The 17,167-nt window shown below is 43.7% G+C and overlaps 1 protein-coding gene across 1 annotated transcript in view; it reads right to left on the bottom strand.

Moving 5' to 3' along the window:
* The window catches only part of LOC142905343 (uncharacterized), a 134,863-nt gene that overhangs the window by 57,300 nt on the left and 60,396 nt on the right, over positions 1-17,167 (bottom strand). Inside the window, exons 16-17 of the mRNA XM_076063547.1 lie at positions 10,196-10,309; positions 4,073-4,162 (exon numbers count right to left, since the gene is read on the bottom strand). Of these exons, the coding sequence (XP_075919662.1) occupies positions 4,073-4,162; positions 10,196-10,309 (204 nt within the window). The remainder of the gene's footprint in view (positions 1-4,072; positions 4,163-10,195; positions 10,310-17,167) is intronic.

Here is a 17,167-nt window from a genome sequence, read left to right on the forward strand (position 1 = left end):
GTTAGTGATAGTTACCAGCTGTTTGATGTCACTAAAGTAGTAGTTAGTGATAGTGATAGATAGTGATAGTTATAGTACTAGTTATAGTGCTAGTTAGTGATAGTTACCAGCTGTTTGATGTCACTAAAGTAGTAGTTAGTGATAGTTAGTGATAGTGATAGTTATAGTACTAGTTATAGTGCTAGTTAGTGATAGTTACCAGCTGTTTGATGTCACTAAAGTAGTAGTTAGTGATAGTTAGTGATAGTTAGTGATAGTTAGTACTAGTTATAGTGCTAGTTAGTGATAGTTAGTGATAGTGATAGTTAGTGATAGTTAGTGATAGTGATAGTTAGTGATAGTAATACTTAGTGATAGTGATAGTTAGTGATAGTGATAGTTAGTGATAGTGATAGTTAGTGATAGTTAGTGATAGTGATAGTTAGTGATAGTGATAGTTAGTGATAGTGATAGTTAGTGATAGTGATAGTTAGTGATAGTTAGTACTAGTTATAGTGCTAGTTAGTGATAGTTAGTGATAGTGATAGTTAGTGATAGTTAGTGATAGTGATAGTTAGTGATAGTGATAGTTAGTGATAGTGATAGTTGGTGATAGTGATAGTTAGTGATAGTTAGTGATAGTTATAGTGCTAGTTAGTGATAGTTACCAGCTGCTTGACGTCACTAAAGAAGTAGTTAGTGATAGTTAGTGATAGTTATAGTTAGTGATAGTTATAGTTAGTGATAGTTAGTGATAGTAATAGTGATAGTTAGTGATAGTTACCAGTTGTTTGATGTCACTAAAGAAGTAGTTAGTGATAGTTAGTGATAGTTATAGTACTAGTGATAGTTAGTGATAGTTATAGTTAGTGATAGTTAGTGATAGTAATAGTGATAGTTAGTGATAGTGATAGTTAGTGATAGTTATAGTTAGTGATAGTTAGTGATAGTGATAGTTAGTACTAGTTATAGTGATAGTTAGTGATAGTTACCAGTTGTTTGATGTCTCTAATGTAGTAGTTAGTGATAGTTAGTGATAGTGATAGTTAGTGATAGTTATAGTGCTAGTTAGTGATAGTTACCAGCTGTTTGATGTCACTAAAGTAGTAGTTAGTGATAGTTAGTGATAGTGATAGTTAGTGATAATTATAGTGCTAGTTAGTGATAGTTACCAGCTGTTTGATGTCACTAAAGTAGTAGTTAGTGATAGTGATAGATAGTGATAGTTATAGTACTAGTTATAGTGCTAGTTAGTGATAGTTACCAGCTGTTTGATGTCACTAAAGTAGTAGTTAGTGATAGTGATAGTTAGTGATAGTTATAGTGCTAGTTAGTGATAGTTACCAGCTGTTTGATGTCACTAAAGTAGTAGTTAGTGATAGTTAGTGATAGTGATAGTTATAGTACTAGTTATAGTGCTAGTTAGTGATAGTTACCAGCTGTTTGATGTCACTAAAGTAGTAGTTAGTGATAGTTAGTGATAGTGATAGTTAGTACTAGTTATAGTGATAGTTAGTGATCGTTACCAGCTGTTTGATGTCACTAAAGTAGTAGTTAGTGATAGTTAGTGATAGTGATAGTTAGTGATAGTTATAGTGCTAGTTAGTGATAGTTACCAGTTGTTTGATGTCACTAAAGTAGTGTAGTAGTTAGTGATAGTGATAGATAGTGATAGTTAGTGATAGTTAGTGATAGTGATAGATAGTGATAGTTAGTGCTAGTTATAGTGCTAGTTAGTGATAGTTACCAGTTGTTTGATGTCACTAAAGTAGTAGTTAGTGCTAGTTAGTGATAATTAGTGATAGTTAGTGCTAGTTATAGTGATAGTTAGTGATAGTTACCAGCTGTTTGATGTCACTAAAGTAGTAGGTAGTGATAGTTAGTGATAGTGATAGTTAGTGATAGTTACCAGTTGTTTGATGTCACTAAAGTAGTAGTTAGTGCTAGTTAGTGATAGTTAGTGATAGTTAGTGCTAGTTATAGTGCTAGTTAGTGATAGTTACCAGTTGTTTGATGTCACTAAAGTAGTAGTTAGTGCTAGTGATAATTAGTGATAGTTAGTGCTAGTTATAGTGCTAGGTAGTGATAGTTACCAGTTGTTTGATGTCACTAAAGTAGTAGTTAGTGATAGTTAGTGATAGTGATAGATAGTGATAGTTAGTGATAGTGATAGATAGTGATAGTTAGTGCTAGTTATAGTGCTAGTTAGTGATAGTTACCAGTTGTTTGATGTCACTAAAGTAGTAGTTAGTGATAGTTAGTGATAGTTATAGTGCTAGTTAGTGATAGTTACCAGTTGTTTGATGTCACTAAAGTAGTAGTTAGTGATAGTGATAGATAGTGATAGTTAGTGCTAGTTATAGTGCTAGTTAGTGATAGTTACCAGTTGTTTGATGTCACTAAAGTAGTAGTTAGTGATAGTTAGTGATAGTTATAGTTAGTGCTAGTTATAGTGCTAGTTAGTGATAGTTACCAGCTGGTTGATGTCACTAAAGTAGTAGTTAGTGATAGTGATAGTTAGTGCTAGATATAGTGCTAGTTAGTGATAGTTACCAGTTGTTTGATGTCACTAAAGTAGTAGTTAGTGATAGTGATAGATAGTGATAGTTAGTGCTAGTTATAGTGCTAGTTAGTGATAGTTACCAGTTGTTTGATGTCACTAAAGTAGTAGTTAGTGATAGTTAGTGATAGTGATAGTTAGTGATAATTATAGTGCTAGTTAGTGATAGTTACCAGCTGTTTGATGTCACTAAAGTAGTAGTTAGTGATAGTTAGTGATAGTTATAGTTAGTGCTAGTTATAGTGCTAGTTAGTGATAGTTACCAGCTGGTTGATGTCACTAAAGTAGTAGTTAATGATAGTGATAGTTAGTGCTAGTTATAGTGCTAGTTAGTGATAGTTACCAGCTGTTTGACATCACTAAAGTAGTAGTTAGTGATAGTTAGTGATAGTTATAGTTAGTGCTAGTTATAGTGCTAGTTAGTGATAGTTACCAGTTGTTTGATGTCACTAAAGTAGTAGTTAGTGATAGTTAGTGATAGTTATAGTTAGTGCTAGTTATAGTGCTAGTTAGTGATAGTTACCAGCTGTTTGACATCACTAAAGTAGTAGTTAGTGATAGTTAGTGATAGTTATAGTTAGTGCTAGTTATAGTGCTAGTTAGTGATAGTTACCAGTTGTTTGATGTCACTAAAGTAGTAGTTAGTGATAGTTAGTGATAGTTATAGTTAGTGCTAGTTATAGTGCTAGTTAGTGATAGTTACCAGCTGTTTGATGTCACTAAAGTAGTAGTTAGTGATAGTTAGTGATAGTTATAGTTAGTACTAGTTATAGTGCTAGTTAGTGATAGTTACCAGCTGTTTGATGTCACTAAAGTAGTAGTTAGTGATAGTTAGTGATAGTGATAGTTAGTGCTAGTTATAGTGCTAGTTAGTGATAGTTACCAGCTGTTTGATGTCACTAAAGTAGTAGTTAGTGATAGTTAGTGATAGTGATAGTTAGTGATAGTTATAGTGCTAGTTAGTGATAGTTACCAGCTGTTTGATGTCACTAAAGTAGTAGTTAGTGATAGTTAGTGATAGTTATAGTACTAGTTATAGTGCTAGTTAGTGATAGTTACCAGCTGTTTGATGTCACTAAAGTAGTAGTTAGTGATAGTTATAGTTAGTACTAGTTATAGTGCTAGTTAGTGATAGTTACCAGCTGTTTGATGTCACTAAAGTAGTAGTTAGTGATAGTTAGTGATAGTTATAGTGCTAGTTAGTGATAGCTACCAGTTGTTTGATGTCACTAAAGTAGTAGTTAGTGATAGTTAGTGATAGTGATAGTTATAGTGCTAGTTAGTGATAGTTACCAGCTGTTTGATGTCACTAAAGTAGTAGTTAGTGATAGTTAGTGATAGTGATAGTTATAGTGCTAGTTAGTGATAGTTACCAGCTGTTTGATGTCACTAAAGTAGTAGTTAGTGATAGTTAGTGATAGTGATAGTTATAGTGCTAGTTAGTGATAGTTACCAGCTGTTTGATGTCACTAAAGTAGTAGTTAGTGATAGTTAGTGATAGTGATAGTTATAGTGCTAGTTAGTGATAGTTACCAGCTGTTTGATGTCACTAAAGTAGTAAGCGTTCCAGCCGTCCACAGAGACCACTGGAGGCGGCTTGCCCTGATCAGCTCCCTCGTACAGCTGCAGAGAGACACGGAGACACGGTGAGAGAGACACGGGGACACGGTGAGAGACACAGAGAGAGACACGGGGAGAGAGACACGGGGACACGGGGAGAGACACAGAGAGAGACACGGGGAGAGAGACACGGGGAGAGACACGGTGAGAGAGACACGGGGAGAGACACGGGGAGAGAGACACGGGGAGAGAGACACAGGGACACGGTGAGAGACACAGAGAGAGACACGGGGAGAGAGACACGGGGACACGGGGAGAGACACGGTGAGAGAGACACGGGGAGAGACACGGGGAGAGAGACACAGGGAGAGAGACACGGGGAGAGAGACACGGGGAGAGACACGGGGACACGGTGAGAGAGACACGGTGAGAGAGACACGGGAAGAGAGAGACACGGGGAGAGAGAGAGACACGGGGAGAGAGACACAGGGACACGGTGAGAGACACAGAGAGAGACACGGGGAGAGAGACACGGGGACACGGGGAGAGACACGGTGAGAGAGACACGGGGAGAGACACGGGGAGAGAGACACAGGGAGAGAGACACGGGGAGAGAGACACGGGGAGAGACACGGGGACACGGTGAGAGAGACACGGTGAGAGAGACACGGGAAGAGAGAGACACGGGGAGAGACACGGGGAGAGAGAGGGACACGGGGAGAGACACGGGGACACAGTGAGAGAGACACGGGGAGAGAGACACGGGGAGAGAGACACGGGGAGAGACACGGGGACACGGTGAGAGAGACACGGGGAGAGAGACACGGACACACGGTGAGAGAGACACGGGGAGAAAGACACGGTGAGAGAGACACGGGGAGAGAGACACGGGGAGAGACACGGGGAGAGACACGGGGAGAGAGAGAGACACGGGGAGAGAGAGAGACACGGGGAGAGAGACACGGTGAGAGAGACACGGGAAGAGAGAGAGACACGGGGAGAGAGACACGGGGAGAGAGAGACATGGGGAGAGACACGGGGAGAGAGACACGGGGAGAGAGACACAGGGAGAGACACGGGGAGAGACACGGGGACACGGGGAGAGACACAGAGAGAGACACGGGGAGAGAGACACGGAGACACGGGGAGAGAGACACGGGGAGAGAGACACGGGGAGAGAGACACGGGGAGAGAGACACGGAGAGAGAAAGACGGAGAGAGAAAGACACGGGGAGAGAGAGAGAGACACGGGGAGAGAGACACGGGGAGAGAGACACGGGGAGAGAGAGAGACACGGGGAGAGAGAGAGACACACGGGGAGAGAGAGAGAGACACGGGGAGAGAGAGAGACACGGGGAGACAGACACGGGGAGAGACAGCCCCGGGGGAGAGAGACACGGGGAGAGAGAGGGACACGGGGAGAGAGAGGGACACGGGGAGAGAGACACGGGGAGAGAGACACGGGGAGAGAGACACGGGGAGAGAGACACGGGGAGAGAGACACGGGGAGAGATACACGGGGAGAGAGACACGGGGAGAGAGAGACACGGGGAGAGAGAGACACGGGGAGAGAGACACGGGGAGAGAGACACGGGGAGAGAGACACGGGGAGAGAGACACGGGGAGAGAGACACGGGGAGAAAGACACGGGGAGAGATACAGACACGGGGAGAGAGAAACACGGGGAGAGAGAGAGACACGGGGAGAGAGAGAGACACGGGGAGACAGACACGGGGAGAGACAGACACGGGGAGAGAGACACGGGGAGAGAGAGGGACACGGGGAGAGAGACAAGGGGAGAGAGACGGTGAGAGACACGGGGAGAGAGACGGTGAGAGACACGGGGAGACACGGGGAGAGAGACACGGGGAGAGAGAGACACCGGGAGAGAGAGACACGGGGAGAGACACGGGGACACGGTGAGAGAGACACGGGGAGAGAGACACGGGGAGAGAGACACGGGGAGAGAGACACGGGGAGAGAGACACGGGGAGAGAGACACGGGGAGAGAGACACGGGGAGAGAGACACGGGGAGAGAGACACGGGGAGAGAGACACGGGGAGAGAGACACGGGGAGAGAGACACGGGGAGAGAGACACGGGGAGAGAGAGAGAAACGGGGAGAGAGACACGGGGAGAGAGAGACACGGGGAGAGAGACACGGGGAGAGAGACACGGGGAGAGAGAGAGACACGGGGAGAGAGAGAGACACGGGGAGAGAGAGAGACACGGGGAGAGAGAGAGACACGGGGAGAGAGAGACATGGGGAGACAGACACGGGGAGAGAGACACGGGGAGAGAGGGACACGGGGAGAGAGACACGGGGAGAGACACGGGGAGAGAGACACGGGGAGAGACACGGGGAGAGAGACACGGGGAGAGAGACATGGGGAGAGAGACACGTGGAGAGACACGGGGAGAGAGACACGGGGAGAGAGACACGGGGAGAGAGACACGGGGAGAGAGACACGGGGAGAAAGACACGGGGAGAGAGACACGGGGAGAGAGACACGGGGAGAGACACGGGGAGAGAGACACGGGGAGAGAGAGACACGGGGAGAGAGATACGGGGAGCGAGACACGGGGAGAGAAAGACACGGGGAGAGAGACAGACACGGGGAGAGAGACACGGGGAGAGAGAGAGACACGGGGAGACAGACACGGGGAGAGACACGGGGAGAGAGAGGGACACGGGGAGAGAGACACGGGGAGAGACACGGGGAGAGAGAGAGAGAGACACGGGGGGAGAGAGAGACACGGGAAGAGAGAGACACGGGGAGAGAGAGACACGGGGACGATGATAATACTACTGCTATTGATGATACTACTAGTATTGATACTACTACTACTGATGATACTACTATTGATGATACTACTATTGATACTACTACTGATGATGATGATACTACTGATGATACTACGACTATTGATGACATTACTAGTATTGATGACATTACTAGTATTGATGATGATACTACTGATGATACTACTGATGATGATAGTACTGATGATGATACTACTGATGATACTATGACTATTGATGATATTACTAGTATTGATGATACTACTACTGATGATACTACTACTGATGATACTACTATTGATACTACTACTGATGATGATGATACTACTGATGATACTACGACTATTGATATTACTAGTATTGATGATACTACTACTGATGATGATACTACTGATGATACTACTGATGATGATACTACTGATGATGATACTACTGATGATACTACTACTGATGATACTACTACTGATGATGCTACTACTGATGATGATACTACTACTGATGATGATACTACTACTGATGATACTACTGATGATGATGATACTACTACTGATACTACTAGTACTGATACTACTACTATTGATGATACTACTACTTATGATACTACTACTATTGATACTACTATTGATGATACTACTACTACTGATGATACTACTACTGATGATACTACTATTGATGATACTACTAGTACTGATACTACTAGTACTGATACTACTGATACTACTACTGATACTACTACTACTAGTACTGATACTACTGATACTACTAGTACTGATACTACTACTAGTACTGATACTACTGATACTACTAGTACTGATACTACTGATACTACTACTAGTACTGATACTACTGATACTACTAGTACTGATACTACTGATACTACTAGTACTGATACTACTACTAGTACTGATACTACTGATACTACTACTACTGATACTACTGATACTACTAGTACTGATACTACTACTAGTACTGATACTACTGATACTACTACTACTGATACTACTGATACTACTAGTACTGATACTACTGATACTACTAGTAGTACTGATACTACTGATACTAGTAGTAGTGACACTACTGATACTACTATTAGTAGTACTGATACTACTACTAGTACTACTGATACTACTATTAGTAGTACTGGTACTACTACTAGTAGTACTGATACTACTGATACTACTATTAGTAGTACTGCTACTACAGGTACCAGCGCCTTGGTACCTGCTGCAGGACAGGGACTACTGGTACTACTGATACTACTATTAGTAGTACTGATACTACTACTAGTGATACTACAAGTACCAGCGCCTTGGTACCTGCTGCAGGACAGGGACTACAGGTACTACTACTAGTAGTACTGACACTACAGGTACTACTACTAGTAGTACTGACACTACAGGTACTACTACTAGTAGTACTGATACTACTACTAGTAGTACTGATACTACTACTAGTAGTATCAGTACTACTAGTAGTAGTATCAGTAGTACTGATACTACTACTAGTAGTACTGATACTACTACTAGTAGTACTGACACTACTGACACTACAGATACTACTGATACTACTACTAGTAGTACTGATACTACTACTAGTACTGATACTACTACTAGTAGTACTGATACTACTACTAGTGATACTGATACTACTACTAGTAGTACTGATACTATTACTAGTGATACTGATACTACTACTAGTGATACTGATACTACTACTAGTAGTACTGACACTACAGACACTACAGATACTACTGACACTACAGACACTACAGATACTGATACTACTACTACTAGTACTGATACTACTATTAATAGTACTGATACTACTACTAGTACTACTGATACTACTACTAGTAGTACTGGTACTACTACTAGTAGTACTGATACTACTGATACTACTAGTAGTACTGGTACTACAGGTACCAGTGCCTTGGTACCTGCTGCAGGACAGGGACTACTGATACTACTACTAGTAGTACTGATACTACTACTAGTAGTACTGACACTACTACTAGTAGTACTGATACTACTACTAGTAGTAGTACTGATACTACTGACACTACAGATACTACTGATACTACTACTAGTACTGATACTACTACTAGTACTGATACTACTACTAGTAGTACTGATACTACTACTAGTAGTACTGACACTACTGACACTACAGATACTACTGATACTACTACTAGTAGTACTGATACTACTACTAGTAGTACTGACACTACTGACACTACAGATACTACTGATACTACTACTACTACTAGTACTGATACTACTACTACTACTAGTACTGATACTACTACTAGTAGTACTGATACTACTACTAGTGATACTGATACTACTACTAGTGATACTGATACTACTACTAGTAGTACTGACACTACAGACACTACAGATACTACTGACACTACAGACACTACAGATACTACTGATACTACTACTAGTAGTACTGATACTACTACTAGTAGTACTGGTACTACTACTAGTAGTACTGATACTACTACTAGTAGTACTGATACTACTACTAGTGATACTGATACTACTACTAGTAGTACTGATACTACAGGTACTACTGATACTACTGATACTAGTAGTAGTGACACTACTGATACTACAGGTACTACTGATACTACTAGTACTGACACTACAGGTACTACTGATACTACTGATACTACTATTAGTAGTACTGATACTACTACTAGTGATACTGATACTATTACTAGTAGTACTGATACTACTACTAGTAGTACTGATACTACTACTAGTAGTACTGATACTACTACTAGTAGTACTGACACTACTACTAGTGATACTGATACTACTACTAGTAGTACTGATACTACTACTAGTAGTACTGATACTACTACTAGTACTACTGATACTACTACCAGTACTACTGATACTACTACTAGTAGTACTGACACTACAAGTACCAGTGCCTTGGTACCTGCTGCAGGACAGGGACTACTGATACTACTGATACTAGTAGTACTGACACTACTGATACTAGTAGTAGTGACACTACTGATACTACTGATACTAGTAGTAGTGACACTACTGATACTAGTAGTAGTGACACTACTGATACTACTGATACTAGTAGTAGTGACACTACTGATACTAGTAGTAGTGACACTACTGATACTACTGATACTAGTAGTAGTGACACTACAGATACTACTGATACTAGTAGTAGTGACACTACAGACACTACAGATACTACTGATACTACTACTACTACTGATACTACTACTAGTAGTACTGATACTACAGGTACCAGTGCCTTGGTACCTGTTGCAGGACAGGGACTACTGGCGGCTGACGCTGCTGCAGGAAGTAGAGCAGCATCAGAATGTAGCCGTAGGAGGAGAGAGATCCACGGGAAGCATCGCCAATATCACACACCTAGACACACACACACATACACATATATAGTGTTACACACACACAGTGTTACACATATAGTGTCACACACACACACAGCGTCACACACACACACACAGTGACACACACACACAGTGACACACACACAGTGACACACACAGTGACACACACAGTGACACACACACAGTGTCACACACAGTGACACACACACACAGTGACACACACACACACAGTGACACACACACACACAGTGTGACACACACACACACACACAGTGTGACACACACACACACAGTGTGACACACACACACAGTGTGACACACACACACACAGTGACACACATCAGGATGTAGCCGTAGGAGGAGAGAGATCCACGGGAAGCATCACCAATGTCACACACCTAGAGACACACAGTGATACACAGTGTGACATATATATAGTGTCACACAGTGACACACACCTAGACACACACAGTGTCACACAGTGTGACACACACACAGTGTGACACACACACACACAGTGTGACACACACACACAGTGTGACACACACACACACAGTGACACACATCAGGATGTAGCCGTAGGAGGAGAGAGATCCACGGGAAGCATCACCAATGTCACACACCTAGAGACACATATACATATATAGTGTTACACACACACAGTGACACACACACACAGTGACACACACACAGTGACACACACACACAGTGACACACACACACAGTGACACACACACAGTGACACACACACAGTGTCACACTCACACAGTGACACACACAGTGACACACACACAGTGACACACACCTAGACACACACACACAGTGTCACACATCAGGATGTAGCCGTAGGAGGAGAGAGATCCACGGGAAGCATCACCAATATCACACACCTAGACACACACAGTGATACACACACATATATATAGTGTCACACAGTGTCACACACAGTGTCACACACCTAGACACACACACAGTGACACACATACATATATAGTGTCACACACACACAGTGTCACACACACATACACAGTGACACACATCAGGATGTAGCCGTAGGAGGAGAGAGATCCACGGGAAGCATCACCAATGTCACACACCTAGAGACACATATACATATATAGTGTTACACACACACAGTGACACACACACACAGTGACACACACACACAGTGACACACACACACAGTGACACACACACACAGTGACACTCACACAGTGACACACACACAGTGTCACACTCACACAGTGACACACACAGTGACACACACACAGTGACACACACCTAGACACACACACACAGTGTCACACATCAGGATGTAGCCGTAGGAGGAGAGAGATCCACGGGAAGCATCACCAATATCACACACCTAGACACACACAGTGATACACACACATATATATAGTGTCACACAGTGTCACACACAGTGTCACACACCTAGACACACACACAGTGACACACATACATATATATAGTGTCACACACACACAGTGTCACACACACATACACAGTGACACACATCAGGATGTAGCCGTAGGAGGAGAGAGATCCACGGGAAGCATCGCCAATATCACACACCTAGAGACACACACACAGTGTCACACACACACACACAGTGTGACACACACACACAGTGACACACACACACACACAGTGTGACACACACACACAGTGACACACACACACAGTGTGACACACACACACAGTGACACACACAGTGACACACACACACAGTGACACACACACACACAGTGTCACACATCAGGATGTAGCCGTAGGAGGAGAGAGATCCACGGGAAGCATCACCAATGTCACACACCTAGAGACACACACAGTGTGACATATATATAGTGTCACACACAGTGACACACACACAGTGACACACACACACACAGTGACACACACACAGACACACACACACACAGTGACACACACACAGTGACACACACACACACACGGTGACATACACCGCTCACGGCCAACACCAGTGACGATTATCTGAACCGGTCCCGGGCCTCCCCTAGGTCGACTCAGCCTCAAATGAGTACCTGGTGCGGTGTGTAAACATCGCCACTAGGAAGACAAAGGCGGTCGGGCGTGGTGCTGGCCACCCACCCCCTCGTGTACCGTTCCGGCCTTCATAGGTGCTCGCTAACAGCACTTGCCCCTACAGTCTGTTAAGGCTATACGGGGGATCTTTGTCTTTGTTGTGTGTCTGTGTGTGTGTGTCACTGTGTGTGTGTGTCACTGTGTGTGTGTGTGTGTCTGTGTGTGTGTGTGTCACTGTGTGTGTGTCACTGTGTGTGTGTGTGTGTGTCACTGTGTGTGTGTGTGTCACTGTGTGTGTGTGTGTCTGTGTGTGTGTGTCTGTGTGTGTGTGTCACTGTGTGTGTGTGACTGTGTGTGTGTGTGTCTGTGTGTGTGTGTCACTGTGTGTGTGTCACTGTGTGTGTGTGTCACTGTGTGTGTGTCACTGTGTGTGTCACTGTGTGTGTGTGACTGTCTGTGTGTGACTGTCTGTGTGTGTGTCTCTGTGTGTGTGTGTCACTGTGTGTGTGTCACTGTGTGTGTGTCACTGTGTGTGTGTGACTGTGTGTGTGTGTCTGTGTGTGTGTGACTGTGTGTGTGTGTGTGACTGTGTGTGTGTGACTGTGTGTGTGTGTGTGACTGTGTGTGTCACTGTGTGTGTCACTGTGTGTGTGTGTGTGACTGTGTGTGTGTGACTGTGTGTGTGTGACTGTCTGTGTGTGTGACTGTGTGTGTGTGTGTGTCACTGTGTGTGTGTGTGACTGTGTGTGTCACTGTGTGTGTGTGTCTGTGTGTGTGTGTGTTCGCTAACAGCACTTGCCCCTACAGTCTGTTAAGGCTATACGGGGGATATTTGTTCTTTGTGTCTGTGTGAGTGTCTCACTGTGTGTGTGTCTATCTGTGAGTGTCTAAGTGTGAGTGTCTAAGTGTCTATGTGTGTGAGTGTCTAAGTGTGTCTAAGTGTGAGTGTCTCTGTGTGTGTGTCTGTGTGTGTGTCTGTGTCTAAGTGTGTCTATCTGTGTGAGTGTCTAAGTGTGTCTGTGTGTGTGTCTATGTGTGAGTGTCTAAGTGTATCTCTCTAAGTGTCTACGTGTGTCTAAGTGTGAGTGTTTAAGTGTGAGTGTCTAAGTGTGAGTGTATAAGTGTGAGTGTCTAAGTGTGAGTGTCTAAGTGTGAGTGTCTAAGTGTGAGTGTGTCTAAGTGTGAGTGTCTAAGTGTGTGTGAGTGTGTCTAAGTGTGTGTGTCTAAGTGTGTTAGTGTCTCACTGTGTGTCTCACTGTGAGTGTCTCACTGTGCGAGTGTCTAAGTGAGTGTCTCACTGTGTGTCTAAGTGTAAGTGTCTAAGTGTAAGTGTCTAAGTGTGAGTGTGTGTCTAAGTGTGTGTGTCTAAGTGTAAGTGTCTAAGTGTGAGTGTGTCTAAGTGTGAGTGTCTCACTGTGTGAGTGTCTATCTGTGTGTGTCTAAGTGTCTAAGTAAGAGTGTCTAAGTGAGTGTCTATCTAAGTGAGTGTCTAAGAGTGTCTAAGTAAGTGTTGTCACCTTGGCGAACACCTTGAGGGTGTATCCGAGTGTCTAAGTGTGTGTCTATCTAAGTGTGAGAGTGTCTAAGTAAGAGTGTCTAAGTGAGTGTCTATCTAAGTGAATGTCTATCTAAGAGTGTCTAAGTAAGTGTTGTCACCTTGGCGAACACCTTGAGGGTGTATCCGAGTGTCTAAGTGAGTGTCTATCTATGTGAATGTCTATCTAAGAGTGTCTAAGTAAGAGTGTCTAAGTGTTCTCACCTTGGTGAACACCTTGAGGGTGTATCTGAGTGTCTAAGTGTGAGTGTCTATCTAAGTGAGTGTCTAAGTGAGTGTCTAAGTGAGTGTCTATCTAAGAGTGTCTATCTAAGAGTGTCTAAGTGAGTCACCTTGGCGAACACCTTCAGGGTGTATCCGAGTGTCTAAGTGAGAGTGTCTATCTAAGTGAGAGTGTCTAAGTGAGAGTGTCTAAGTGAGAGTGTCTATCTAAGTGAGAGTGTCTAAGTGAGAGTGTCTAAGTGTTGTCACCTTGGCGAACACCTTGAGGGTGTATCCGAGTGTCTAAGTGAGTGTGTCTAAGTGAGAGTGTCTAAGTGAGAGTGTCTAAGTAAGAGTGTCTAAGTGTTGTCACCTTGGCGAACACCTTCAGGGTGTATCTGAGTGTCTAAGTGAGTGTCTATCTAAGTGTGTGTCTAAGTGTGTGTCTATCTAAGTGTGTGTCTAAATGAGAGTGTCTAAGTGAGAGTGTCTAAGTGAGAGTGTCTATCTAAGAGAGTGTCTATCTAAGTGAGAGTGTCTAAGTGAAAGTGTCTAAGTGAGAGTGTCTATCTAAGAGAGTGTCTATCTAAGTGAGAGTGTCTAAGTGAGAGTGTCTAAGTGTTGTCACCTTGGCGAACACCTTCAGGGTGTATCCGAGTGTCTAAGTGAGTGTCTAAGTGTGAGTGTCTATCTAAGAGAGTGTCTAAGTGTGAGTGTGTCTATCTAAGTGAGTGTCTATCTAAGTGAGTGTGTCTAAGTAAGAGTGTCTAAGTGAGTCACCTTGGCGAACACCTTCAGGGTGTATCCGAGTGTCTAAGTGAGTGTGTCTATCTAAGTGTGAGTGTCTATCTAAGAGTGTCTAAGTGAGTGTCTATCTAAGTGTGAGTGTCTATCTAAGTGTGAGTGTGTCTATCTAAGAGTGTCTAAGTGAGTCACCTTGGCAAACACCTTGAGGGTGTATCCGAGTGTCTAAGTGAGTGTCTATCTAAGTGTGAGTGGCTATCTAAGTGTGAGTGTCTATCTAAGAGTGTCTAAGTGAGTCACCTTGGCGAACACCTTGAGGGTGTATCCGAGTGTCTAAGTGAGTGTCTAAGTGTGAGTGTGTCTATCTAAGAGAGTGTCTAAGTGTGAGTGTGTCTATCTAAGAGAGTGTCTAAGTGAGTCACCTTGGCGAACACCTTGAGGGTGTATCTGAGTGTCTAAGTGAGTGTGTCTAAGTGAGAGTGTCTAAGTGTGAGAGTGTCTATCTAAGAGAGTGTCTAAGTGAGTCACCTTGGCGAACACCTTGAGGGTGTATCCGAGTGTCTAAGTGAGTCTCTATCTAAGTGTGTCTATCTAAGAGAGTGTCTAAGTGAGAGTGTCTAAGTGAGTCACCTTGGCGAACACCTTGAGGGTGTATCCGAGTGTCTAAGTGAGTGTCTATCTAAGTGTGAGTGTCTATCTAAGAGTGTCTAAGTGAGTCACCTTGGCGAACACCTTGAGGGTGTATCCAAGTGTCTAAGTGTGAATGTGTCTAAGTGAGAGTGTCTAAGTGAGTCACCTTGGCGAACACCTTCAGGGTGTATCCGAGTGTCTAAGTGAGTCTCTATCTAAGTGTGTCTATCTAAGAGAGTGTCTAAGTGAGAGTGTCTAAGTGAGTCACCTTGGCGAACACCTTGAGGGTGTATCCAAGTGTCTAAGTGTGAATGTGTCTAAGTGAGAGTGTCTAAGTGAGTCACCTTGGCGAACACCTTCAGGGTGTATCCAAGTGTCTAAGTGTGAGTGTGTCTAAGTGAGAGTGTCTATCTAAGTGTGTCTAAGTGAGTCACCTTGGCGAACACCTTGAGGGTGTATCCAAGTGTCTAAGTGTGAGTGTGTCTAAGTGAGAGTGTCTATCTAAGTGTGTCTAAGTGAGTCACCTTGGCGAACACCTTCAGGGTGTATCCGAGTGTCTAAGTGAGTCTCTATCTAAGTGTGTCTATCTAAGAGAGTGTCTAAGTGAGAGTGTCTAAGTGAGTCACCTTGGCGAACACCTTCAGGGTGTATCCGAGTGTCTAAGTGAGTCTCTATCTAAGTGTGTCTATCTAAGAGAGTGTCTAAGTGAGAGTGTCTAAGTGAGTCACCTTGGCGAACACCTTGAAGGTGTATCCGAGTGTCTAAGTGAGTGTCTATCTAAGTGTGAGTGTCTATCTAAGAGTGTCTAAGTGAGTCACCTTGGCGAACACCTTGAGGGTGTATCCAAGTGTCTAAGTGTGAATGTGTCTAAGTGAGAGTGTCTAAGTGAGTCACCTTGGCGAACACCTTGAGGGTGTATCCAAGTGTCTAAGTGTGAGTGTGTCTAAGTGAGAGTGTCTATCTAAGTGTGTCTAAGTGAGTCACCTTGGCGAACACCTTGAGGGTGTATCCAAGTGTCTAAGTGTGAGTGTGTCTAAGTGAGAGTGTCTATCTAAGTGTGTCTAAGTGAGTCACCTTGGCGAACACCTTGAGGGTGTATCCAAGTGTCTAAGTGTGAGTGTGTCTAAGTGAGAGTGTCTATCTAAGTGTGTCTAAGTGAGTCACCTTGGCGAACACCTTCAGGGTGTATCCGAGTGTCTAAGTGAGTCTCTATCTAAGTGTGTCTATCTAAGAGAGTGTCTAAGTGAGAGTGTCTAAGTGAGTCACCTTGGCGAACACCTTGAGGGTGTATCCGAGTGTCTAAGTGAGTGTCTATCTAAGTGTGAGTGTCTATCTAAGAGTGTCTAAGTGAGTCACCTTGGCGAACACCTTGAGGGTGTATCCAAGTGTCTAAGTGTGAATGTGTCTAAGTGAGAGTGTCTAAGTGAGTCACCTTGGCGAACACCTTGAGGGTGTATCCAAGTGTCTAAGTGTGAGTGTGTCTAAGTGAGAGTGTCTATCTAAGTGTGTCTAAGTGAGTCACCTTGGCGAACACCTTCAGGGTGTATCCGAGTGTCTAAGTGAGTCTCTATCTAAGTGTGTCTATCTAAGAGAGTGTCTAAGTGAGAGTGTCTAAGTGAGTCACCTTGGCGAACACCTTGAGGGTGTATCCAAGTGTCTAAGTGTGAATGTGTCTAAGTGAGAGTGTCTAAGTGAGTCACC

The sequence above is a fragment of the Petromyzon marinus genome, unplaced genomic scaffold (assembly GCF_048934315.1).
Source record: "Petromyzon marinus isolate PM22_M1 ecotype Great Lakes invasive population unplaced genomic scaffold, UKy_Petmar_22M1.pri1.0 PM_Scaffold_148, whole genome shotgun sequence".
Classification (NCBI taxonomy): Eukaryota; Metazoa; Chordata; class Hyperoartia; order Petromyzontiformes; family Petromyzontidae; genus Petromyzon; species Petromyzon marinus.